Source organism: Lissotriton vulgaris, unplaced genomic scaffold (genome assembly GCF_964263255.1).
Source record: "Lissotriton vulgaris unplaced genomic scaffold, aLisVul1.2 SCAFFOLD_1979, whole genome shotgun sequence".
NCBI classification, from domain to species: domain Eukaryota; kingdom Metazoa; phylum Chordata; class Amphibia; order Caudata; family Salamandridae; genus Lissotriton; species Lissotriton vulgaris.
This window is the reverse complement of record NW_028246536.1, coordinates 17679-45139: the sequence shown is the minus strand read 5'-3', so window position 1 is coordinate 45139 and position 27461 is coordinate 17679. Positions and strand designations below refer to the sequence as shown.

General features: G+C 44.6%; 1 protein-coding gene across 1 annotated transcript in view; it reads right to left on the bottom strand.

The window, feature by feature from the left end:
* The window catches only part of LOC147665879 (cytochrome P450 4B1-like), a gene marked incomplete at its 5' end in the record, with an annotated part of 284942 nt that extends 260812 nt beyond the window's left edge, over positions 1 to 24130 (bottom strand). Inside the window, one exon of the mRNA XM_086949452.1 lies at positions 23986 to 24130. Within this exon, the coding sequence (XP_086805578.1) occupies positions 23986 to 24130 (145 nt within the window). The remainder of the gene's footprint in view (positions 1 to 23985) is intronic.
* Between the last annotated feature and the right edge of the window lie 3331 nt (positions 24131 to 27461).

Genomic DNA, 27461 nt, shown 5'->3' with positions numbered 1-27461 from the left:
TTATACCAGGCAAAAGCACCACCGACCATATACGCCGAGTAATAACACTCTTCAATATAATGAAGATAGAGCAAGGTCAAATGTCTCTGATTTTATTAGACGCCGAAAAGGCTTTTGACCGGGTCTCCTGGCAGTATTTATGGGAGCTTTTAGCCCTTAACAACATCGGTCCGGGGTTCATAAAATCAGTGAAAGCCTTATATGTAGAACCTAAAGCTAAAGTCTTGACTGGAGGTAGCGAGTCTGAAAGTATAAACATTCAGAGAGGGACTCGACAAGGGTGTCCGTGCTCACCACTTTTATTTGCATTATATATTAACCCCTTAATCATCAAATTATTAACATCACCAGTGATAATTCCAGTCAAAACTAGCATATATAATACTAAAATACTTGCCTATGCCGATGACGTAGCGATTCTAACAACTAATCCTACTGAGGCTATAGATGAAATAGGAGTAGTCACTAGAATATTTGGTCTGTACTCAGGGTACTCATTAAATCAAGACAAAACGATGGTAGTCTGTACTGACAATACGCCATACACAAGTCAATATAGAGTAGGAAATGCAAAATATTTAGGGGTTAATATTTCACCTAATACTAATGAAATGATCACACTTAACTATGATCCCGTAATCACAAAAATAAAAAAAGATCTTCTCAGAGTTAATAACCTTCAATTATCCATAATTGGTAGAACCAACTATATTAAAATGACAATATTCCCAAAACTACTATATTTATTTCGAGCAATCCCTTTCCTTATTGACAATACCTATATAAAGAAGATAGACCAAGTAATAACATCATTTATTTGGAATTATGGGAAGACAAGACGGGCCATAACCAAATTAGTGTTACCGACAACCCGTGGCGGGTTAGCAGTCCCAAATTTAACCTACTACATGTGGGCCGCCATTTTGCAACAGATGACCTTTTTAATCACATCTAAATCTCCAGATCAAACAAGAGCTCTTCATGACATCCCTTCCATTTATGAACTCACATTAGGAAATACAGCGCGAGGACTACTGCTAAGACAAATCGAGCCTTCATATTATAAAAAGATTAAATTTAAAATAGTCACAGACGCTTTCAAAATATGGACCAGAGTCGCTAAAATACTATCAATACCTAAATATACCAAACATACACCCTTATGGCACAGCTCTATAATCCCGCAATATCTTAACGATAACATCACTAAACGCTGGGAAAAGTTAGGCATCGTCACTATTGGCGATTTCCTAAACTCAGATGGTAGAACAACTTTCGATGAGCTACGCCTCAAATATCAGATCCACCCCGCAGACTACTTTAAATTCATTCAAATTTCCACATCACTAAGACAATACGCCACAAATTTAAAGTTACAGTCGTCATCAATACTAGACCTGATGCAAAAACTATCGGTCAGAATTAGCGATATTTATGGGATCCTCATAAACAACCACCCAGATGATTTAGAGAGAATAGAGGAAAGCTGGGCTAATAAATTAAATAACTCTAATGTGGATATAGATATGGTGCTACAATTATCTTCTAAAGTTATACTTGCAAGTAATCTAAAAGCCCAAATCTATAAAACGGTATGCAACTTATACTATACACCATTTAAATTATTTTCATGGGGTAAGGCTAGTCATGATAAATGCCCTAGATGTGCACTCGGCCCCGCAAATTTAATACATATGTTCTATGACTGCCCGAAACTCGAACAACTAAAAGAAAGTATAGGTAAATACTGGGTCGAGATCTTTGGCCGGAAGATCCAAACATCATCAACCTTGTTTATATTAGGTTTTGATAGCTCTCTAGAACTCAATAATTCAGAAATATATACAACTTACTTATGCACAGCTATATACAGAATTATGTTAGCAGCTCGCTGGAAGGACACAGAGGCCCCTACATTTCAGGGATGGATAAATAGACTCCTGGCAATATACAAACAAGAAATAGCAATATATAAAACCAGAGGGAAAAAATCTAGAGCTAAAGGGGAATTAATCTGGGCTCCCGTAGCTAGTTGGTATGAACAGCAAAGGGCCTGACCCTAAAACTACTTGAACTATGTAGAAATAGTTGTCAATTCTATACAGAAGTATGGAGTAGGAAAATTAGGTTATATTCCATGTTGAATATTTATTCCAAAGCTATGCCCTTTTCCATCATCAATATATCATCATATCTGTCACATACAACAAAAATATAATGCGTACTATTATTTGTATTTATCGTATTATGTTCAGCCTTCTATGCGTTCTTGTATAATTTGGAATTTTTTTTACTATGTATACTAGAATATTTATACTATATATGATCACTGTTGTATATTTAAAGATTGCTCAATGACATTTTTTTTTAAAAATAAAAATAAAACGAAAGTCCGGCGGTCAGCCCCTGTGTGGAAACTCCAATTCCCGACATTCCCTTAACAACTGTGCAACAGAAGACAAAAAGCATTAAGCGGCTGCAGTTACCACTAATGGAAATTCAGACATAACAATTCAAACGTCATTCAAGAGCTCCAATCAACCAGAAAATATTTGTACACAAATTTTGAGAAGGTACCCAGTGAATAGCCCTGAAGAAAAGCCCGGCGAATAGGAAAAGGGGCTTAGAAACGCGTCGGCTTGGCTTGCTCGGCTTGTTTACGAACACTTAACTCGCAAAGGGCACTAAATAGAACGGTGTATACCTACTGGTGTACACAGTCAACAGAATAATGCATTTAAAAAGAAGCATGCCCTTGCGAGACCAGTCCTCTATTAGATAAAAATAAACCAGTGCAGGTCTGGTGTCACATTAGTTACCAGGGTACAACTTAGAAATGGTTTGTAGGAAGTGTAATGTAGAAAGTGTAATGTGAAGTGTTAAATGTATAAGTGTATTTCAATTGTTCTTTGGTGTAAAAAGTGTATATATAATTGTATGTAGTGAATCATTGTTTTTGTATGGCAAAATGTAAACCTCTGACAACCTTAAAAGTATATAAAGTGATGTAACTTGCATACAACATAAATATTCACTAATACCCAAGGATTAATTCTTTAGGGTGTAAAATCTGCTCAGAATAAAAAAGGCCCAGATCTCTGTACTGGGGTGAATGTATGACATTGTTCTGCATTCTGTCCATCAATTGTTGTTTTTGCATTTATCACCCCGAGTGGGATGGAAATGCTCAGACATGAGTCCCATGCACTCCACACCACTGGATTCAAGCAAGCCGGGCTGAAGACGGCTGGAATGCCAGAAACCGGTCCTCGGAAGCTTGTTTCCGGTCCAGGGAAGGCATGGCTTGGCAGTTCGGGTTGGATTGTTCCCATGAGGTACAGGGTCAGACTGATTTGCATATGGCCATATCTGAACTGGGGTAGTGTGGAGTGCAAAAAAACGATGGATTTAGGCCCAGATCTCTGTACTGGGGTGAATGCATGACATTGTTCTGCATTCTGTCCATCAATTGTGGTTTTTGCAGAATAAAAAAGAGGCAGAATTGAAACGTGACCGGCTTCCCTTATTTATGAACATTGGGAGCAGCTGCTGTGTGTACATCCCAAACCACGCCCCTTCTGTTTTTCAAGCAATTTCTATGCTACATAAAATAGCCACTGAAATCCACCCTGATTCAGGGACATGGACTTGGACTGGTTGGTTATGGGCTCTCTTCTCAGCTTGGGGCTAGAAATGTTATTTGCCTTATGTATATTTATTGCAATTCTTTGTTCGTGATGCCTGTGTATTCAATGTGGCCCAATGCTCTGGTCCCTATGTATTTCCACCTGCACTTCCTGTATACCAGTTAAACGTAATGTGCCAAAAGTAAATGCAACAAATGCATATAAAAGACTCCTAGTTTTTGTACTCCTTGTACTACCTCATACAGTGCCCAAGGGTGATGTATCGATGTAGTCCCCCTCATGAATGAATATTAAATACCCTGTTTTTATATTCCAGCTTCCGCGCCAATCTCTTCTTTGTTGGTTTAAGGATTGGTGCTTCGGTGAGCCCCTAAAAAGGCTTTTTATTGTACAGAAGTCTCATCTGTAAGTGTGCTACATCCCAGGCGGTAAAGCTCTAAACGGAGTATAGAACATCAGGCAAAAACCTTGCCAAATGATTTATTAAATAAATTCCTCTTGATCCGCTATGCAGTCATGAAACCTAGAAGAAGGCCTTGACTGAGGGCCTCATATCACAATTCACCATACTTAACCCCTTGGATGCTCATGACGAGCTCAGCTCGTCATGAGGTACAGTGGAGCTGTGCTCATGATGAGCCTAGCTCGTCATGAACAATTGGATTTCACCATTATCAGCACAGGAGGAGAATATCATCGGCATCAATGGTGTTAAAAGTTGCTGTAAAGTATAAATGAGGAATGGCAATGCAAAAAGACAGAAGCAAGTACAATATTTGAACTAATGCGCAGGGTGTTCCGACAATCCACCCAGTTCTATTCCTTAGTGCACTCCCTTCATTCAGAATCTTACCCTGTTGCTCATGCCAACCACTTGTTCTGCAATAAATAGATCGATCAATCAGGAAATGTAAAGTGCGGCTAATCAACCGCCTGGGTATTAAGGCGCTAGCAGGTCCAGAAGGCTCCTTCAAACAGCAATGCATTGAGGGCCCTTCGGAGTTCTGTAAGTGAGGTGGTGGTCTGGAGTTGCGTGGGGAGGCTGCACAAAAAAACAGGAGAAAAAGCAAGGAGAAAGCAGTGAAAATGACAGAAAAGCAAAGAGAAGGCACAAAAAAACAGGGACAAAGCAAGAAGAAACAGTGAGCATGGGGGAAAAGCAAGGAGAATGCACACAAAAAATAGGGAAACAAGCAAGAAGAAAGCTGTGAAAATGAGGGAAAAGCAAGGAGAAGAGAGGAGCAAGAGTGATGTAGCAGCACGGGGAGAGCTGGGCTTGAGACATGCTCAATGGGGTCGTGCTTCGGCCTCCATTATGTAGGTCCTGGGAGGAGGGGGAGGCGATGGGTGAGCTGGGCGGGATGCAGGAAATAATGGAGGCATACGGGTGCAGCAATGAGAGAAAAAGAAAGGTGAAAGCAGTGAAAATGAGGGAAAAGCAAGGAGAAGGAACACAAAAAAGGAGGAGAAAACAGCAAAAATGGCGGAAAAGCAAGGATAAAGTACTCAAAAAATGGGCAAGAATCAAGGGGAAGAGCAATGCAGCAGCACAAAGTGTTGGGCCAGGGACCTGCATAAATGCTCCTTACAGAAGGAGGCCTCCGTCTGTCCTATATGTTTGGTGCATGCTCTGTTTTCTCTACTTTCTACTGTGCTCCCAAATTTAGCCTCCATGTCTTGGATGATCAGGTGTTACAGGTCTTCAGCCAGGGAAGGTAGGGCCTTGGGCTGACCTCTCCACTCCATCCCTTCATTCTCCTACACCAGCTCAAGTAAGAAGCAATCAGAAGATGCATTCTTACGTGAGCATGCAGTTAAGGTTACTCGCAGCCACCCACTGTCACTGCTCATGTGTGGACAGCGAGTTTAATGTGGTGGCACCATGACTGCAGAGAGCTGCAGGGGAAATTCAGGAGGACAAGTGTTGTACCATGTTGGGGATAATCAATTGAATAAATTAGCAGCACTAGTTTAGGGATTTCCTATTTTGTGCACACTCCACCCAATCCAGATTAATTACACATCCTCCAAATTGGTACACTACAGACAGTCTTACCACATGTTCCCAGCATGCTTCCAATATCTCATTAGCTGAATTTCATTGAATATCTAACAAACTCTCCATTTCAAACTACCAAGCCACACCATAGTTAGAGATGTGTCTGCAGTCTTTTTCATAAAGCACGTGCATGGGAAAGCTCTTGCTCCCTTATGCGCATGTCACCAAAGCCATATATTTGGCAAATAATTTCCAAACTAATAAACTGTCATGACGCACAGCAACATACTTCCTAGAAGCACACCATAAATAGCATAACCAGAAGACACTCTTGAGTGCACTTAAACATATGAGTCTGCATCCGAGAGGATCTGTGATTGAGAAGATTGTGTTTCCTCCCCTTGTGCTTTTCCTCCACAGGTACTACTGACACTCAGAAGAAATCACCCAGAACCATTCGCCCGCCTTTATAAAAGCAATAGCGCCATTAGAGAGTACCATGATTTTTAATGACGAGTCCCACCGTCCAAACTCAAATCGGGCATGCAATTCCAAACATAAATGCACCGTAGACAGCCCATTCCCCACAGAACCAACACATCTACAGTAACCCACATTTCTCCTTTCATCGGACATTCAAGAGATCTCTGTACATACAAACAGTAAAACTGTACACCGCTGTTCGTAGCTCAGCTACTAATCATCATAATCATACAGCACACTCTGGACAGAATCGACCCATCATCATGGGCACATCACAGCTCCAAAGCCATGCAAATGTTTAGAACATAGCAGCTGACGTATTTCATGGTGTTGTTAACATGCCTGCCCATAATAAATATCAAAAATGTAAAAGACAAGGGATGTTGGTGGTCCTGAAAATAAGAAACTGTATAAATATATTTACAGTATAGTAATAATCAAAGAAAAGTATTTCCGGTGCAACGATTATGCCAGATATTTCTACACTATGTGATTGTAGCAAAAACATTGTATACCAATACACCAAAGTTTGTTACAATGTGTGCAACCGAATCAATGTTTAGGGGCAGATTCCTCTTTATGTATAGCCTGGTATCCCCGTGGTAGGAAGGCTGCTGGGAAAATGAAAAATGATAAGGCCCCTATGAGGAGAACTGGAATGTTATGTAGCAGCCACACTCTTTCTGAAAGTTTCAGTTTACCTCCAAATATGCTGCCCGAGTCAGGTGCTCATTTGCATGGTCGTGCGGGTTGGAGAAATGCTGAGAATGAGAGGTCGGTGTGCACTGGGGGGAGTAGCTCAGGGAGGTAGTGACGCATGTAATGTAATGTAAATGTAATGTAAATAAATTTGTTAAGCGCGGTTGCCGCCCACGGGCGTCCAAGCACTGAGTTGAAGCAGAGATGTGACGGAGCAGAGGAGTTAGAACTCGGAGGATTGAGCAAACAGTAGTGTTTTAAGCTTTTTACTCACCCATGCGGCCTTTCGGGAGGGCCTGTGAAATCAGGGGGCAGCAGGTGGTATCTGAACAGGTGCTTAGTATCAAGGCAGCATTAGCCTTAAAGGGCCAGTGTGTTGCATTAGCTGCAGAGGTGGTTAGCACTGAACCTGTAAACAGTGAGTGGAGTGGACTGTTGGTGAGCATCATCAGAATCATGTCTTGAAGCCTCGAAAAGACATAAGACAGGCTGGAGGTCAGCAAGATGAGATGGGAACAAATGAGGCATGCTGGAGCACCTGGAATGTGTCCCAAAAGAAAATATTATTTTACCAGCACACAAACCACCATGAGGACACAGGGGAATATGGAGGTAGAGGTAGGGGAACAGGACACTTCTCAAGTTTTTGTGACAGAACATTATGGGGGAATATGATGGGCAATGGGTTTTTGTTGCCTCAGTCTAGGGACAGAATGCATGCTCAACCGACTAACATAGGTACGGAACAAGTGGCGACAGTTCCTTCAGGTTTGAGTAACCAGAAGGTTTCCAAAGGAAAGATGCAGGATGACCAGTGCAAGTGAAGATTCGAGATACCGGTCAGGTCAGAAGCGGCCTGCGGACACTGGTCTGAAGAGAGGGAAGGGTTCGGCGCACCCATCCTGTCAACAATGCAGAACAAACAGGCTAATGTATGAGTTCAATATCATAAGTTTAATTGGAATGAATTTGTTGGTGGAGTATGGGATAGGGAGCATCAGAGTGGTAGTAAGAATGAGGATGAAAGTTAGGATGATGAGATTGAATAAGATTACAAAGGGGACGAAGAAGAACTGGAGGAGGGGGAAATTCCACATTAGATGGATGATGGGCACCAGAGAAGCATGGGGGCGAAAGAGAAAGGGGCCAGGTAATTGTCTGCACAGCATTCTGTTTTTCAGGAACACAATATATTAAGATCAACACCATCTTTATGGCAAGCTTACAAGAGGGGAGGAGTGGAAGTAGGTGCAGGTGTACCAGAAAAATCCAGAACAAAATAGCAGTCACAACCAGGTGAGCTATGGGTAGTGGAATTGTTGGTGAGAGAAAACAAGGACCCCCTGGGTATCAGTAATACACAGACTCCTAGGGCAGGGTAATAACCAATATGGGTAAAAAATCCTAGGCCATCAGCTAGTGGAATTGTTGGGACATGAGGGTGTCAAGTGTCAAACCCATTTCAGGAGCCTGTTCAAGCTTTAACAAGGGTTACTACCCCAGGAATCAATGCAAGTTCAAACACGAATGTGCTAAATGTGGTGGGAGGCATGCAGTTTTGTAATGCGCTGAGAAGCAAGCAAATACTGGCTTCGCAGCGCACAGTAGAGAGAGAGGAATTCACAGCCAGCCTTGACAAAAATGCTCGTACGCTCACTAAAATAGATATACTACTTTCATGGCTGGCTTTTTATCCACAGACAGGATGTGCTGCTTTTAGCATATGGTTTCAGTGAAGGTTTTAGGCTTGGTTATCAAAGAACACGACAACGGAGATTTGCAAAAAATTTATAATCTGCCAAACAATTACCACAGGTGGTAAGGGAGACATTGAAGAAAGAAGTATTGGACGGAACGATAGCTGGCCCCTTCGACCATTACAAGAGATGATGATAGAACAGTAGGGCATCACCCAGGGATTGTTCGGCTTCATGTAGGTTGTTTGAATGTTTTGGTGGCTGATTATGACTTTTATGGTGCTGGAGCAGGCCAGATATTGATCTTGAAAAAGAGATCCAAGGAGTACATAGGGACCCTTTGAATTAAACCCTGCTAGGAAAACGCCTAGAGCCATTTTGGTAATTTTTTTTACTTACGCTGTTAAAGAGCTAGTGCTGGGTCATGCTTTGAAGGAATGTTTTGTGAAATTTGGGGATTTCAGCTATCAAGTAAGTTTGGATATTGGTAAGCGAACCGCACAAAGACAAAGGGAACTGGGTTCAAGGATGAATGACTTATGAAATTAGGGTGCCAAGGTCCAGATGAAGTTCCCTGCAAGGTTGAAAATAATATGATGTACCAAGATGCACAATATTAGTAACCCGGAAGAGGTAGATTCTTTTTTGGCTCAGATGGAGAAATTAGCCTCAAGTTCAGGCTAGTAGAGGCTGGGAGTGTCGCGTCTGTGTCCCGTTATGAAATGGCATAGATGCAGTAACACAATCTTATTTTGTAGTTAGGCTTTCTCTTTCACTTTTCTTTTGAATACGCACTGGACTTCCTCTCTTCACGCAAGGGGTTGCGTAGGGCGGACACTATCGCCCTGGGATAGGAAAGGGGGTTTCCCGAGGTGGGTGGGTGGTGGGGAGCATGGGAATAAAAAATCTGTCCTAGTTCTGCCATATTCTTGTATGGTTACTCCGTCTGGGTAATTGGAATGAGAGTAACACCAGCAAGAGAGTTGGCAGAATGAGGACACAAAGAAAAGGAGTGTACAGTGAATGAAATGAGCTGTGATGGTGAGAAACATTTGGATTGTTTATCGGGTTGGTTCATTTTGGGGGAGTTGTGTAAGGATGGAGGGTGATAGTTTAACTTAATATTAGTGAAGTTTTGACTGCTCACTTGCCTTAATAAAGTTGCCTTTTGCTCTATAAGCTTTTGTGGTCTTTATGCGTCCTCTCTGCCTGATGTATATTACCTCATCAAAACCATGTGTTGTTTACTGCACAAGACTAAGTACAGATCCATCAGCACAAGTTGGCAGCATCACAGTCTGGGACCAGGTGTCCCGACAGTGAACAGCACAAGAGTACAGAATCTTGGGCTATTACTCGATGTCTTGAAAGAGAGCAGCACAAGACAGCAGTATCGCAGGCTGTTACTTGGTGTCTGAACAGTAAACAGCACAAGACAGCAGAATCACAGGATGATACTGAAGTCCAGAAACTGAGCAGCACAATACAGCAGTATCACAGGGGTATGTGCAAAAAACAATATTGAGCTTCATGGGATTTTGTTTCCCGTGTGATTTTTCATTAATTTTCTTGGTAGGATATATCATATGAACAACTGTTTAAGAAGTAAGTGACTACAGGACACATGTTTAAAAGTAGCTGACAAGATCAACTGGCCCCCTTTGTCTAGCAAAAACAAGAATCGGCAAAAGCAATGTCAATGAGTCTGGCTTAAAATTGAACATGGAACCCAGCTTATTGGCTTTGCCAAGGATTGCTTTTTTTGTATTTCTTCAGGTTTTTTTTCATGTCCACCCACCCCTCCCAACTCATTTATGAAGTGTGAACAGTTAAAAACCAAGAAGTTCAATCTGCAATCAAGTCCTTCTTAGATACAGGCTTTCAAAGGTCTGATCACTGTAAATGAGGATGGCATGAACTAAGGTCCATTCCTCAAAACAGGATGCTATGGCAACAGCAGCTCTCCATTACCTGATGTATGGAGATCCAAACTATTACAAAAATCAAGAGGGGAACATCCGTTCCCCTCTTGATTTTGACTTGATTGACTTGATTTTGTCCTGCGTAACCAGGGTTTCTAATTTTTCGCGCAGTGTACCAATAAAAAAACACTCATTCACGTACAGAGGATGGAATTAGCGGTATATCTTGATTCTCCGCCCAACTCTTAAAGACGTGTCAGCATCATCAGGGGGTTAGTTCTTCATGCTTCCTCCACCCGGAGGTATGCCTTTGGTTAGTGCAGTAGCGATCAGTGATACAGGGGTCAGGTTGAAAGTTGAAAAAGGTCTTTTCTTTAAAAATACTCGTACAACCAGAGAGAAAGTTTAATAGGTTTGGATTCGAGATATTGATTAAAAAGTTGATGTAGTGCGTATTGAGATTTGATTAGGGATCTCCCGCACGTAAAGTGTTCTTAAAAAGGTCGACATGTTTCAGCCCTTGTTTTGCCCCTAAGGGTCAAGTGGGTTTTCTTCAGGACCTCGAGTGCATTTGGTGGTGAGAGACTGTGGGTGTCTCCGTGTGTGCAAACCTTTAAAAAAAAGGAGTGGTATGAAAAAGATATATTAATCAGTTTCAATCAAGGTTCAGCTGTACCTGTGAATACAAAAAGTGGTGGTGGGGAAAACGGAGAGAGAGTCACAGACACTTGGGGAAGTGTTAGATATACACTTTCCAAGTTCACGTGGTCTACTGTTCAGGAAGGAAAAGCAACAATAAAATGGCAATTCTTTGGGACTCGAATCAACTATTAAATCATGACAAAAATCTCTCTAAGTTTCTTTCTATGATGTTTCAAAAGTTATGGAGTTATATGCAGTGAGTGGGGTGTCAAGATTAGCTGTGACCATTATACATGTCTTGTATTACAAAACAGACAAAGTAATAATGGTTCTGTCGGACAGAAATACACACTGCTTTAGTATTTCAATGTTTCCTTTTGCAAGTCTCGTTCCTAACCAGGATATCAAGACAGGTGTACTAATACACTCACAAACAAACACACTGACCACAAAGTAAAAAATGAAAGCAAATTTTTTACTCAAATACTTTCATATGTCCTTGATGCCCTTGATGCGTGAAAACACCCCATCGCCCCCCAAGGGTCGAAACGTCGATGCAATCCCCGTTTTTGGCGTGAACAAACTATTCAAAACCCTGTAGGGTCCAAGATTAAATTGATGTACCTACAGGACTATTGTATATATATAGTTGTTGATTCCAAAAAGTATATGAAGTAACACATTTTACTTGTTGTTTTTAGTGTGTAATATGCTTTAGCACAAAGTTTTCGTGCCATATATGTTTTAAATATTTGTTAGGGACAGTGATTGAAGTAATTTGTTTTCAAATGTGAAAGTATTTGAGTAAAAAATGTGCTTTCATTTTTTACTTTGTGGTCAGTGTGTTTGTTTGTGAATGTATTAGTACACCTGTCTTGATATCCTGGTTAGGAATTAGACTTGCAAAAGGAAACATTGAAATACTAAAGCAGTGTGTATTTCTGTCCGACAGAACCATTATTACTTTGTCTATTACCCACTCAGGTTCTAAGGGGTACAGGGTCACCACATTACATGTAAAGGTTGTATTACAAAACAGCCTGTATTAAATACAGTGTATAGCTTATTTATGAGGGCTGTGCACTTGGATGTGACACAACAGTGGGCGCGGCTGACCAAACAATGAGAGGCGCGTTAGTAGCTCTGTCTCAATTATAGTGTGGTCCCCATAGTGTGTGCTTATTCTTATACTGCGTGTAGCCAAGTTCTGAGTTATTAGCTTCGATGTCAGTTCATAGCTGGTGATTCTGTGAATGTTCCTTAGCTCGCTATTGTTTTGGAAAACACAGTACCTGGTATCATTATTTAAAGTGTGTTGTTAATTATGGTATCTAGGGGTGCTGCTCAAGTCGCTTGCTCTTGCAAAGCGTATTAGGTTTTGGAAACGTACAATCTTAGGGCCAATTTGACACGTAGTGGGAATTACACGTCTCATAAGTTAGACAAATGCTACGATGCTGGTACATAGCCGGATATGATATCTTACATGGCACGCTGTTATATTGGTTATCCCAGTGCACGCACACATTCTCTAAAGTGTGCAGTAAATTCTGTTATATGGAGGCTGTAAACGTTGCTTGTGCTCTCCATCGCTATTAGGATGAGCATTCACTATTGAAAATGTGCAGTGTTAGAGTCATGCGTCTCGTAAGTAAGGAAGACGGCAGACAAGGGGCGCTTAATATAAAAGGTGTACGGGGGCCCTTGTGCAACCCTTAATGCATACCTTCTGTTAACTCAAGTGGGCATTGTCGGGCGGCCAAGGAGTCTTTTTCCTGCTAGAAAATGGACAGGGCTCATATTTTAAAATACATGCGTTAGTAGTACATTACGGTTTTATTCGTGCTGAGTCCGTTCTTTCGCTGCTACCTTCGGCTCTGTTCAAGCACTGCTTGGGCTGACTCTTTCACTGGGGGCCCGGTTGTGCGCTTAGTGTCCTGGTCACATGTTTTTGTAAAGAGGGAATAAAGCTGGAAGAAAGACTATGCTTGATTTTGAAGTCGTTGTTTAAATAAAGTTTCAAATGTGGGATAGTTCAAAAAATTCTAATGAATTCTAAATGTAACTCATGTGGACAATTGTCATCAATGTCAAGTGTGAGTAAAACGACAAATAGAATATTTTTAAATATCCGTCATAAGGACAAACATTGTTATCATTTTTAAATGTGTATGTTGTGGTATGACACATTACGAGATGCTCGTTGTGAACAGTAGGGTCACTTAAATGTGATCCTAAAAAGACTCATATGGGCCCTGATTATCGTAGAAATGTCACGGTAGTGTCTATATGCGAAGGGTAGTCTTATGGTCAGTTAGCCTTAAATCTTTTTATTTACATGTGGGAAGTCTCTCGTGTTGCAGATTTTGCAAGCTTTGCGTTGGTACCACGAAAAATTTAAAATCCTGGTTACGCAGGACAAGTGATCCGTTCCCCTCTTGATTTTTTTTATACGGATTAAGGACTCTGAATGGATCACAGCTGCTTCTTTCTCCCCCTCCTTGATTATATGTATTTAGCAGCGCACAGCTATGAGAGCAATTCCTAACCATCAATCAATCAATCAAAGCATTTATAGAGCGCACTACTCACCCGTGAGGGTGTCAAGGCGGTGGGGGGGGGGGTGCTGCTACTGCTCGAATAGCCAGTTCTTGAGGTGCTTCCTGAAGCTGGGATGGTTCTGGGTCAGTCGTAGGTGAGTGGGGAGGGAGTTCCAGGTCTTCGCTGCCAGGTAGGAGAATGATCTTCCTCCGGAGGTGGTTCTGCGAATTCGTGGAACGATGGCGAGGGCGAGGCTGGTGGAGCGCAGCTGGCGGGTGGGGGTGTAGAACGAGAGTCGGCTGTTGAGGTAGTCTGGCCCATGTTGTGGAGCGCTTTGTGTGCGTGGGTGAGCAGTCTGAACGTGATCCTTTTGTTGACAGGGAGCCAGTGGAGGTTTCTCAGGTGGGTGGTTATGTGGCGAGGGATGTCGAGGATGAGTTGTGCGGCGGTGTTTTGTATGCGCTGGAGCCTAGTCTGGAGTTTGTCGGTGGTTCCTGTGTATAGGGTGTTTCCGTAGTCCAGTCGGCTGATGACGAGGGCCTGCGTGACTGTTCTTCTGGTTTCTGTGGGGATCCATCTGAAGATCTTTTGAAGCATTCTCAGGGTGTTGAAGCATGAGGATGAGACGGCGTTGACTTGTTTGGTCATCGTGAGGGAGGGGTCCAGGATGAAATCCAGGTTGCGTGCATGGTCCATGGGTGTCGGTGCGGTTCCCAGCGCCGAGGGCCACCAGGAGTTATCCCAGGCAGATGGGGATTGTCCGAGGATGAGGACTTCCGTCTTGTCTGAGTTAAGCTTGAGACGGCTGTGCTTCATCCAGTCTGCTACTTCTTTCATCCCCTCCTGGAAGTTGGTTTTGGCGGTGGCTGGGTCATTGGTGAGGGATAGTATCAGCTGGTTGTTGTGGGCGTAGGAGATGATGTTGATGTTGAGTTTTGGTGCGATGGTGGCGAGGGGGCTCATGTAGATATTGAGTGTTGGGCTGAGTGATGATCCTTGAGGAACGCCGCAGATGATCTCGGTGGCCGCGGATCAGAAGGGGGGAGGCGGACTCTCTGGTTTCTTCCGGAGAGGAAAGAGATGATCCATTCCAGGGCCTTTCCTTGGATTCCAGTGTTGCTGAGGCGCTGTATTAGTGTGTGGTGGCATACGGTGTCGAAGGATGCTGAGAGGTCCAGGAGGATGAGGGCAGCTGTTTCCCCGTTGTCTATCAGGGTTCTGATGTCGTCTGTGACTAGGGCGTGCGGGCAGATGGCGTTGGCGATGGTTTCGCTGAATTGTGTGTGTGGGCCCAGGGGACTATAGATGAGTGTTCCTCTGAGGGTGGTCTGGGGGACGGTGTGGATCTGGAAATGTAGGTGTTCGGCGGATGAGATGGTGTCTTCGGCATTGGTCGTGATGCTGATGGTGATCCTGTAGATCATGGCGACCCCTCCTCCTGTTTTGTTGACCCGGTCCTTCCGGGTGATTTTGTAGCCGTCCGGGATGGCTTTGGCAATGTCGGGGGCTGAGGAGGCGTTTATCCAGGTTTCCGTGAGGAAGGCGACGTCTGTTGTTGTTATGTCGGGGAGGTCCCAGAGTTCGATGGCGTGCTTGTGAACGGAGCGGGTGTTGAGGAAGATGCACTTGAGGTGGTTGTTGTTGCTGTTTGCTTTGGCGGGCGGGGGACGGGGTTTGAGGCAGGCGAATTTGCAGGCTTGACAGGTGAAGGGTCTGTGGGTGCGTTTGGGGGTGGCTTGATAGCAGGCGGGCGCTCGTCCGGTGTTGAGTGCGTTGAGGGTGGTGGTGTTGTATGTCAGTCGGTTGGTCTGGGTCCGACGAGGTCCAGGGGTCCTGGCCCTGGGCGCGGTCCAGGCACGGACGGGTGTAGACGTGCTTGCCTTTGGCGCACCTTCGGCACGCAATCGGCGCGGCCGCTGCACGTGATTGCTGCGCGTTCGTGCGGTCTCCACCATAAATGGCGAAGTGGGAGAGAGGAGCAGCTGGGAGGCGGGAGCGGGACGGCGAATGGGGAGCGGGATCGGGTACAGAAGTGAAAAGGGGGCGGGGTCGCAGGGGAGCAGCGGCAGGGAGCGGGGGGGACACAGAGCGGGAAAACAATCACGGGGAGAGCGGCGAGAGGGCAAGCCTCGAAATAAGCAGTGGCACTGGCAAAAAGACAGTAATTAAAAACAGTGGCACAAGCAGAATTAACAGGGCACAGAGCAGAGAATGTACAAAATATTCAGGGCAGCAGGAGCAGCGGCGAACTCGCAGCAGCAGCGGTGAAGACCAGGACACACACAGGGGGCCGTGCCGTGAGTGGAGCGACCGGCCCTGCGAACAGGGTCAAGGGTCACAGCTCACCACTGCGCGGTCTCCGCCATGAATGGCCAAGTGGGAGGGCGGAGCAGCTGGGAGCGGGGCAGCGAATGGGGAGCTGGATCGGGTACAGAAGAGAAAAGGGGGCGGGGCCGCAGGGGAGCAGCGGCGGGGAGTGGGGGGGACACAGAGTGGGAAAACAATCACGGGGAGAGCGGCGAGGGGGCAAGCCTCAAAATAAGCAGTAATTGCAAACAAAACAGGTGATGGACAGAATGTGGATCAATGTCACACATTCACCCCAAAGATCTGGGCCCAAATCCATCGTTTTTTTGCACTCCACACCACCCTGGGTTAGACAATGGCGATATGCAAATCAGCTCTGACCCTGTGCCCCATGGGAACAGTCCAGTCCGAACTACAAAAGCCATGTCCTTCCCAGAACGGAATCAAGCATCCGAGGACCGGACCAGTTTCGAGGTAACACCTCTCATTAGCCCGGCTAGCTTGACTCCAGTGGTGTGGAGTGCCTGGGACCCACGTCTAAACATCCCCAGCGCACTTATGGCGGTAATTGCAAACAAAACAGGTGATGGACAGAATGTGGATCAATGTCACACATTCACCCCATTCCAAAGATCTGGGCCCAAATCCATCGTTTTTTTGCACTCCACACCACCCTGGGTTAGACAATGGCGATATGCAAATCAGCTCTGACCCTGTGCCCCATGGGAACAGTCCAGTCTGAACTACAAAAGCCATGTCCTTCCCAGAACGGAATCAAGCATCCGAGGACCGGACCAGTTTCGAGGTAACACCTCTCATCAGCCCGGCTACCTTGACTCCAGTGGTGTGGAGTGCCTGGGACCCACGTCTGAGCATCTCCAGCGCACTTATGGCGGTAATTGCAAACAAAACAGGTGATGGACAGAATGTGGATCAATGTCACACATTCACCCCAGTCCAAAGATCTGGGCCCAAATCCATCGTTTTTTTGCACTCCACACCACCCTGGGTTAGACGATAGGAAATATGCAAATCAGCTCTGACCCTGTGCCCCATGGGAACAGTCCAGTCCGAACTACAGAAGCCATGTCCTTCCCAGAACGCAATCAAGCATCCGAGGACCGGACCGGTTTCGCGGTAACACCTCTCATCAGCCCGGCTAGCTTGACTCCATGGGGCACAGGGTCAGAGCTGATTTGCATATCGCCATTGTCTAACCCGGGGTGGTGTGGAGTGTAAAAAAACGATGGATTTGGGCCCAGGTCTTTGGACTGGGGTGAATGTGTGACATTGATCCATATTCGGTCCATCACCTGTTTTGTTTGCAAACTCCGTCATAAGTGCACTGGGGATGCTCAGACGTGGGTCCCAGGCACTCCACACCACTGGAGTCAAGCTAGCCGGGCTGATGAGAGGTGTTACCTCGAAACCGGTCCGGTCCTCGGATGCTTGATTCCGTTCTGGGAAGGACATGGCTTTTGTAGTTCGGACTGGACTGTTCCCATGGGGCACAGGGTCAGAGCTGATTTGCATATCGCCATTGTCTAACCCGGGGTGGTGTGGAGTGCAAAAAAACGATGGATTTGGGCCCAGATCCTTGGACTAGGGTGAATGTGTGACATTGATCCACATTCGGTCCATCACCTGTTTTGTTTGCAAATTCCGCCATAAGTGCGCTGGGGATGCTCAGACGTGGGTCCCAGGCACTCCACACCACTGGAGTCAAGCTAGCCGGGCTGATGAGAGGTGTTACCTCGAAACCGTTCCGTTCCTCGGATGCTTGATTCCGTTCTGGGTAGGACATGGATTTTGTAGCCCAGACTGGACTGTTCCCATGGGGCACAGGGTCAGAGCTGATTTGCATATCGCCATTGTCTAACCCGGGGTGGTGTGGAGTGCAAAAAAACGATGGATTTGGGCCCAGATCTTTGGACTGGGGTGAATTTGTGACATTGATCCACATTCGGTCCATCACCTGTTTTGTTTGCAAATTCCGCCCTAAGTGCGCTGGGGATGCTCAGACGTGCTTCCCAGGCACTCCACACCACTGGAGTCAAGCTAGCCGGGCTGATGAGAGGTGTTACCTCGAAACCGGTCCGGTCCTCGGATGCTTGATTCCGTTCTTGGAAGGACATGGCTTTTGTAGTTCGGACTGGACTGTTCCCATGGGGCACAGGGTCAGAGCTGATTTGCATATCGCCATTGCCTAACCCGGGGTGGTGTGGAGTGCAAAAAAACAATGGATTTGGGCCCAGATCTTTGGACTGGGGTGAATGTGTGACATTGATCCACATTCGGTCCATCACCTCTTTTGTTTTCAAAATAAGCTGTGGTACAGGCAAAAAGACAGTAATTAAAAACAGTGGCACAAGCAGAATTAACAGGGCACAGAGCAGAGAATGCACAAAATACTCAGGGCAGCAGGAGCAGCGGCAAACTCGCGGCAGCAGCGATGAAGACCAGGACACACAAGGGGGGCCGTGCAGTGAGTGGAGCGACCGGCCCTGCGAACAGGGTCAAGGGTCACATTACATTACATTTGATCCCCATCTACTGACACTCCCAGTAGTGTGGAAATGGCAGAGAATCTAGGCCTAAGCTATTCGCTGGAAGAAATAGATGCAATTCTATCATGACCCCCACTATTATTAGACAAAGATCTCACCCAGACCTTGGCCCAACCAACGACTGGGATGAATTAACAGAAATCAAAACGGAACAAGTGAGGACGGCAGTCCATGGAATCATTATAACCAAATGTCTCCGAGCCAACGTGGCACCCAAAAGACTATGGGTGACCAATGCCCCACGTATTTTTCTTCAAGACATACGTTTCAGGAAAGACTGGTCAGCTATCCTGTGGAAATGCACAAGGGATTATCTGGTGTTAATCATAAAGACAGCCACAACAGATGAACTCACCATCAAGAGACAAGTGAGTGAAACCAAACTCAAGAACATGGTACACATCACAGTGTACAAAAAAAGACTGGAGGAAATCAACCGGGAGATGAACGAAAGAAAAGAATACCTCACACAAAACAAAATACAAAAACTAGGGAAAGACGTGTAAAAATTCTCACTGGAACGTTTACACCCATACAGTTCAGAAGACTTCATAGCCCGAGACAACGCTTCAGACAACAACTCTAGCGCAGGTACATCAACGGATGGTTCCGATTGGAGCGGTGACGAACTATACACACCGAGAAGAAATCGAGGACAAAACAGACGGTTTGTGGCATACATCAAACTATGGCAACCACCCACAAGGGATGCCCTTTCAACCATTTAACAACAACTTTCATGGCTGGATGAACCCGTACTTCCAAGGACCACCAACAATGGGACCCCACATGACACCTCAAATGGGACAAAACTACGCACAAAGGATTCCTTTTTTAGGGAGAGGCCAGATGAACCAGAGAACCAGAAGGAAAGGGGTAACCTGAACAGACCAAGAACGACATGTCCACACCAGGAGCATGACAGGGACCAAACCAGGGACAAGTACGACAAGTACGACACCCTCATCATCAACCTAACAGATAAAACCCTCACAAAGGAACAAGAAGAAGTCCTAAACAAAGGGTTAGGTTATGTCCCAACACCAAACTTGGACATCTTCATATTACAGTGTGAGATGGCTGAATTCTTCAGAAAGCTGAAACTCAAGGCCTTCTTCAACAACCAGGGGGACTACATCCAAGATGGAGACACAACGCTACACCAAAAATCTAAATTCTGCCCTTTGAACAACCAGATCCCAATCGAAATACTAGCCTTTGAACAGGCAGTAATGAAGGAGGTAGAAGATCTGAAAGATAACACCAGAAAACCCTTCATGAACATTTTGAAAGCAGAACAACGTGCTCTCAATGAATTACGAAATGATGGAGAAATCGTGATTAAGCCTGCAGATAAAGGCGGAGGAAAGAAGGATATGACCAACAGTGCGCAGAACTACTAACGGATGAGAAATTTTACAAAAGAATAACCATATATCCGACTCAAAGACTCCAAAGAACCATCAAACTGATGGTTGACGAAGCGGAATTGAACAACTGGATCTCAAAAAAGAGGCTGAATTCCTGCAAACCAAAACACCAAGGGTGCCATATTTTTAGTCGCTCCCAAAGATCCACAAGGAACCCAAACCTCCCCCAGGGATACAAATCGTCTCTGGGATAGGCTCCGTCCTTAAACCCCTCTCGCAGTTCGCTGACCAGTATATTAAACTGATGATACAAAAAACACCAACGGATCTAAAAGACACTAGAGACCTGCTCAACCTTTTGAAAGATCAGAGTTACTCCAAAGAAAATATGCTACTTTTAGGGCTAGATGTAGAAAGCCTCTACACTAGCCTCCCCAACAACAGACCTTGGACACTTTGGAGGCGCTGCTTTACAACATACAGTGGGATTTCAAAACCCCGAGACATTTTGTCTTGGAATGCTGCAAATTAGCATTAACAGAGAACTATTTCGAATATAACAACACCCTATACCAACAATGCCATGGAACTTCCATGGGCAGCACATTTGCCGCAAGCGTGGCAGGTCTTCGAAGAAACCCACATACAGAACATCACCAATCATTACCATCACAGGATATTATTCTGGAAGCGCTACATAGATGACATCATCCTCAACTGGGAGGGAGATATAGAAAGCCTGAAATAGTTCCGCAGATGGGTGAACACGAGAGATGAATGGCTGAAATTCACATATACAGCAGACAAAACAAAACTCGACTTTCTGGACATAACTATATACGCACCACTTTACAAACAAGAACTTTCTTCAAACCCACTGCGAAAAACAGTCTGCTCTCCTACCAAATGTTTTCATCCCAGACCTTTAAGGGAAAATCTCCCTTACAGTCAATTTTTACGACTAAGATGTAACTGCAGCAAGACCCAGGAATATAAAGACAAGTTGAAGATCTTTATGAAAAACTCCAAACCCACGATTATCCACAGAAAATCATCAACAAATGTAAAAAGAGGGCCAGAAATCAACCTAGAGATAGCCTTCTAAATACAATACCAAAGATACCCGAGAAGGACTTATTACCCTGTGTAACAACCTGCAACACAGCCTCCAATAATGTAAAAAAGATAGTTACCAAAAATTGGAGAATCCTGACTTCAGGTTCCTTACACTGGCCAAAACTGAGATTCGCTAATAAAAGAACAAGAAACCTCAGGGACATGATACTACACACCTGACCACCCCATAAAAAGTGAGGAGAAGAAGCCCCTCGACTGGAACCATCCCCCGGTCGTGGGTCATTACCCATTTGGTTCATGTTCCGTATGTGATCTAACCACAGTCACTAAGATCATTCAACTCCTACCTGATTTCAAATGGACCATAAGAAATCACACGACACACGTAATGTATTTGATTACATGTCCGTGTAACATGTGCTACATAGGGATGACATGCCACAAGGTGAAACTAAGAATATGCGAACACAGGAGCAACGTGAAATGTAAAAGGAACACCACGAAAATGAGCAACGATTACATCAAAGCTAAACACACTGTGGACGATCTACACTGGATATACTAGGGACACTAACAACAAAAACACTCAATACAGAGAAATTTCTGTTCGAGAAAGAACAGAGATGGGTGCATAGACTCAAAACCAATACCCAAGGACTAAATGACCACATCCCCTGGCTGAGCCTGAATTACTGAACAAGTCCAGAGGAAACTGTGGAGGTCCCACACAGATCAAAAAGAGACAATATTTGACCAACACAGGGGTTAAAGATACCTATATGCCCTCAGGTACCAGGCAACACAATAAGTCTGACCAATGAACTGCAAGAATACAAATAATACCAACATTACATCTCACTCAACATATGTCCACTGGTACCAACGCAAAGCTTGCAAAATCTGCAACACAAGACACTACCCTGACATTTCTACAACAACGAGGGCCCATATGAGTCTTTTTAGGATCACATTTAAGTGACCCTACTGTTCACAACAAGCGTCTCATAATGTGGCATACCACAACATACACATTTAAAAATGATAACAATGTTTGACCTTACGACGGATATTCAAAAATATTCTATTTGTCATTTTACCACACACTTGACATTGATGACAATTGTCCACATGAGTTACATTTAGAATTCATTCGAATTTTTTTAACTATCCCACATTTGAAACTTTATTTAAACAACGACTACAACATCCAACCTAGTCTTCAGTGGAAGAGTCAGCACAAGCAGTGCTTGAACAGAGCCAAAGGTAGCAGCGAAAGAATGGACTCAGCACGACTAAAACTGTAATGTACTACTAACGCATGTATTATGAAATCTGAGCCCTGTCCATTTTCTAGCAGGAAAAAGACTCCTTGGCTGCCCGACGATGCCCACTTGAGTTAACAGAAGGTATGCATTAAGGATTGCACAAGGGTGCCTGTACACCATTTGTATTAAGCGCCCCGTGTCTGCTGTCTTCCTTACTTACAAGACTCATGACCAGAATTTACCACACACGTAAGAGGATGTTTGTGTGCACTGGGATAACCAATATAACAGCGCGCCACGTAAGATACCATATCCGGGTATGAACCAACATCGTAGCAATTGTCTAACTTACGAGATGTGTAATTCCCACTACATGTCAAATTGACCCTGACACTGTACGTTTCCAAAACCAAATACGCTTTGCAAGAGCAAGCGACTTGAGCAGCACCACTAGATACCATAATTAACTACACACTTTAAATAATGATTCCTGGTACTGTGTTTTCCAAAACAACAGCGAGCTATGGAACATACACAGAATACCTGGCTATGAACTAACATCGTAGCTAAGAACTCAGAACTCAGCTACACTCAATATAAGAATAAGCACGCACTATGGGGACCACACTATTATTGAGACAGAGCTACTAACGTGCCTCTCATTGTTTGGTCAGCCGCGCCCACTGTTGTGTCACATCCAAGTGCACAGCCCCTCATAAATAAGCTATACACTGTATTTTAATACAGGCTGGTTTGTAATACAAGACATGTATAATGGTCACAGCAAATCTTGACGCCCCACTCACTGCATATAACTCCATAAGTTCTGAAACATTATAGAATGAACCTAGAGAGATTTTTTGTCATGATTTAATAGTTGATTTGAGTTGTAAAGAATTGCCATTTTATTGCTGCTTGTCCTTCCTGAACAGTAGACAGCGTGAACTTGGAAAGTGTATATCTAACACTTCCCCACGTATCTGTGTCTCTCTCTCCGTTTTACCCCCTACCATCCCTTTTTCTATGCACAGGTACTGCTGGACCTTGAATGAAACTGATTAATATATCTTTTTCTTACCACTCCTTATAAAAGTTTTTTAAGGTTTGCACACACGGAGACACCCACAGTCTCGCACCACCAAATGCACTCGAGTTCCTGAAGAAAGCCCATTTGACCCTTAGTGGTAAAACACGGGCTGAAACATGTCGACCTTTTTAAGGACACTTTAAGTGCAGGAGATCCCTAATCAAATCTCAAAACGCACTACATCAACTTTTTAATCAATATCTCGAATCCAGACCTGTTAAACTTTCTCTCTGGCTGTACGAGTATTTTTAAAGTAAACACCTTTTTCAACTTTCAACCTGACTCCTGTATCACTGATCACTACTGCACTAACCAGGGGCATACCTCCGGGTGGAGGAAGCATGAGAACTAACCCCATGATGATGCTGTCACGTCTTTCAGAGTTGAGCGGAGAATCAAGATATACCGCTAATTCCATCCTCTGTACGTGAATGAGGGTTTTTTATTGGTACACTACGCGAAAAATAAAAACCCTGGTTACGCAGGACAAGTGATCCGTTCCCCTCTTGATTTTTTTGATACGGATTAAGGAAGCTGAATGGATCACAGCTACTTCTTTCACCTCCCTCCTTGATTATACGATCCAAACAATTAACCAACAATTAAAAAGGGCAAATACAAAACACAAAGTCTTTTTTAACACGAAGATTTTCCTAATGTGAAAAAAGAGTAAATTACCCACCTCCTCTTCCAAAGACAACTTTTGCATATTCAGGGTGATTGATGACTAAAATTGCGAAGAACTTTCCCACCCACATGGGAAATCCGTAATTGTAATTGTGTGTCCAGAACACCAAATTGGCCAGTTCTGCTACATCTTCTTTAATCTACAGAATTGAAGGAACAGAATAAATCAGTTATCCATGTTAACATCTCCATCAATCTTGTCTCCTAAAGCTCTCAATGCATTTGTGGGTCCATTCTTTTCGATCATTTCCAAAGAGAAAGACAAAGGAATACATGAAATAATAAAGAAGAAGAATAGAAAAAACACAACTCCAAATTTCAATGCCAGCCATCATAACGCCATCCGCACCAGTCTGGAACATTTTATTTGTGTTGTATGGTTCCCTCTTGTTATGAGGTTGTATAAACTTCATCTTCATCAAATACAACTATTGACACACTTTTTTTAAATGCTAAAAACATTTTTATAGTGATCTGGAGGATGAAGCGCTTGCTTCTACAGGCCAGTTTATGACTTTCCATGTTCTTTGGCTCAACCCTCCAGGGGACCCCAACCCTTCAAGGGTAGCCGATTCTCGCCAATGCCAATGAATATCTATGAAATAGGGGCCACTCCGGGGCCCTTCACTACACTCTGCAGGGGCGGCCCATCGTTTTGCATTATGCCACTGCTTGGAGGCATCATTCATCAGGTGTAATGGGAGTTTAGGCTTAGGATTGCGACCCTGTGCCAACTTCTCTCTGATGTCACAGTTGATAATCGTCAGCTGGCACTAATCACATGAAAAACAGCCTATTGTTAGGTGTGAGTGTGGGATCGAATGTTTAAAGCTATAAACCTGAACCCCAATAGGACCACAAACTCCTAATGCCAGCACAGCTGCGACTAGCAACTTTTCATTGGCCTAGCATCATCTGTAGTGTATTATGACATTACTAACACTCTCCTGAGAAAAGGTGGAAAAGTGCATTCTGCTGTACATTCTGGGTGTGGTAGTTCAGCATCAATTACTTACCTGCAATTGCATCACTCTGAGTCCTACACCCTCACTTCTATCCCTTACTTATTGAGGCATCCCTGCCTCACCAGACACCCACACCACGTGACTCCAACACATGGAGCATATCTAGCCCCGCCCCAACCAACCTCCTGTAATACCACATAGACCGAAACCATACCAAAAGGTTGGCCTGGACTACCAGGGAGGGATGGAAAGGGGAGCAAAACCAGTCCACCTTGGCATCACCCACACTCGCAAAGAGGTCCACCACTGGACCACCCGGCTCACTGTCAGATCCACAAACAACTCCTGATGGAGGCAGAAATCCAAAGATGACGGGCTGGCCCTGCTGAGAGCATCCACCAGGGAATTGGACACCCCCTGAATATAAATTGCTGAGAGCGCCAACAGATGGGACTCCACCCAACTGAAAAACTGCACCACCAACAGAGACGAGGACCTGGTAGCACCCCTCCCTGTTTACATAAGCCATGGCCGTGACGTTGTCCATCCTGATCAGAACAACCCAACCCCAAAGAAACTGAGAGAAGGCACTCAGAGCCAAATGGAAAGCCTCCAACTCCCTCCAATTTATGACCTCCCACTCTGTGAGGGGGACCAAAAGCCCCTGGTCCAATGATCCCCCAGCCAGGCTCCCCACCCGAGAGGCTGGCATCTTTGGTGGCCGCCAAGGGTGCCAGAGGGGAGAGAGAGACCCCCCTGCAGCAGGTGACCCCGAACCCGCCACCAACCCAGATCCTACCTGATCTGGTTGGACACCGTATTCGGGGAAGAGAGGGGGAGACAATGGGGAGACCAATGCACCAGAATGTGAGCCATCAGTGCGTGCAAATGAAACCGGGTCCATGGAACCAGAAAAACTCTGGCAGCCAGATCCCCTTGCACCTAGAGCCAACGAACCGCCACCTGGACCGGGCCGGACAGAAGGGACAGAATGTGAGATTGGATTTTGACCACCCGAACCTCGGGCAGAGAAACCACCCCCAAATCTGTACGAAATCGAGCCCCAATAAAGGGATGATCTTAGGAAGGATTTTCCAACCTTGATAAGAAAGCTGTGCTCCTGCAAAACGGCCAGAAATACCCTTGTGTGACTGAGAGCCAACTGGAATGAGGGAGAATGAACCAACCAATCATCCAAGTCGGGATGGAGAAAAATCCCCTGACTGTGAATCAAGGCCACCAATGGAGGCAGAAGCTTGGTGAAGACCCGAGGAGCGGACTTCAACACGAATGACAAAACCGCAAACTGAAATTGCCAGTTGCCTATCGCAAAATGTAGAAACATGCATATAGGCGTCCTGCAGATCGATAGACATCAGTAAATCCTGGACTCCCACCAACAGGATAATGGACTGCAAAGTCACCATCTTGAAGTTGGATCTATCACTGCAGCTGGAGAACCTTGCAGATGGCAGGATAAGTTGTTCGAGGAACAATCGTAGGCCCCGTGTAAATGAATACCCTGACATAAGAGTCAACCACTTAGGGTGTTTTCACAATTAGTACCACTAAGAAACACTTCTTTTCCCCCACTCCAACATTTGTGTGTATAAGGTAAATCCCAGGATGTCTTGATGTATTCTTTACCCAACCTTTCATATACGCCCACTAGTATATGTTTTAAACAATACTGAAACTGGAAAATCGTCACAGGCAGAGTGATTGTACCATGTATTATCCATTCTGTCGCTGTCTTCTCAGAAACAGTTAATGGTAATCTTTCCAGTTTTTCAATGCTCAGCACCGTATAGTCTGCCCGTCTCTGTACCAAAGTGAATGGTGTCTGTACTGGGCTGGCTACACTGTAGCCAGGTATCTGGAGGCGTTTTATGCTGGCCGTAATATCCTATTTGCTCTCAAACTGGGATTCGTGCAGGTTGCCAGAGTCCCCTGGTACCCAGGATATGAGTATTACATGAAAGTGAACATGTCTTGGACCAGACCAACATAAGAGTGAAAGTCCAGCAACGGCACAACATTTAAACACATAATGATGCATAGAAGGTTTCAGTTGTCTTTCAAAACCAGGCCACTGTAATCTCTCAGAAATAATAAGGATTCCCAGTATGCTGTGAACACCAGAGTACGAAATCTGCACTAGTGTCAACTTCCGAAGAGCTTTGGACCTGGTGTGATGAAGGTGAGAAAGTGTCCATCAAACTGCTCTATCTTTCGGCGAAGATCAACACAGTGTCGCCCTTTCCATCCTCAATGACTGGCTTGGCAATGCTGGCAGGAAGGCCTGCTCTCCACTCGTTTTGTCCTTTTTTGAAGAATCGCTGTCACACAGCCATTTTCCTTTGTCTTCGTGCCACCACCAGAGATGTGGATGCCCTTCAGAGTCCATCCAGACTCAGACCTATCACCCATTCTGTTTACCTTTATGTCAAACTGCTGGCCGGGTTAACTGGTTTGTTTACTTTCAACATTTACCTTTACTCCGACA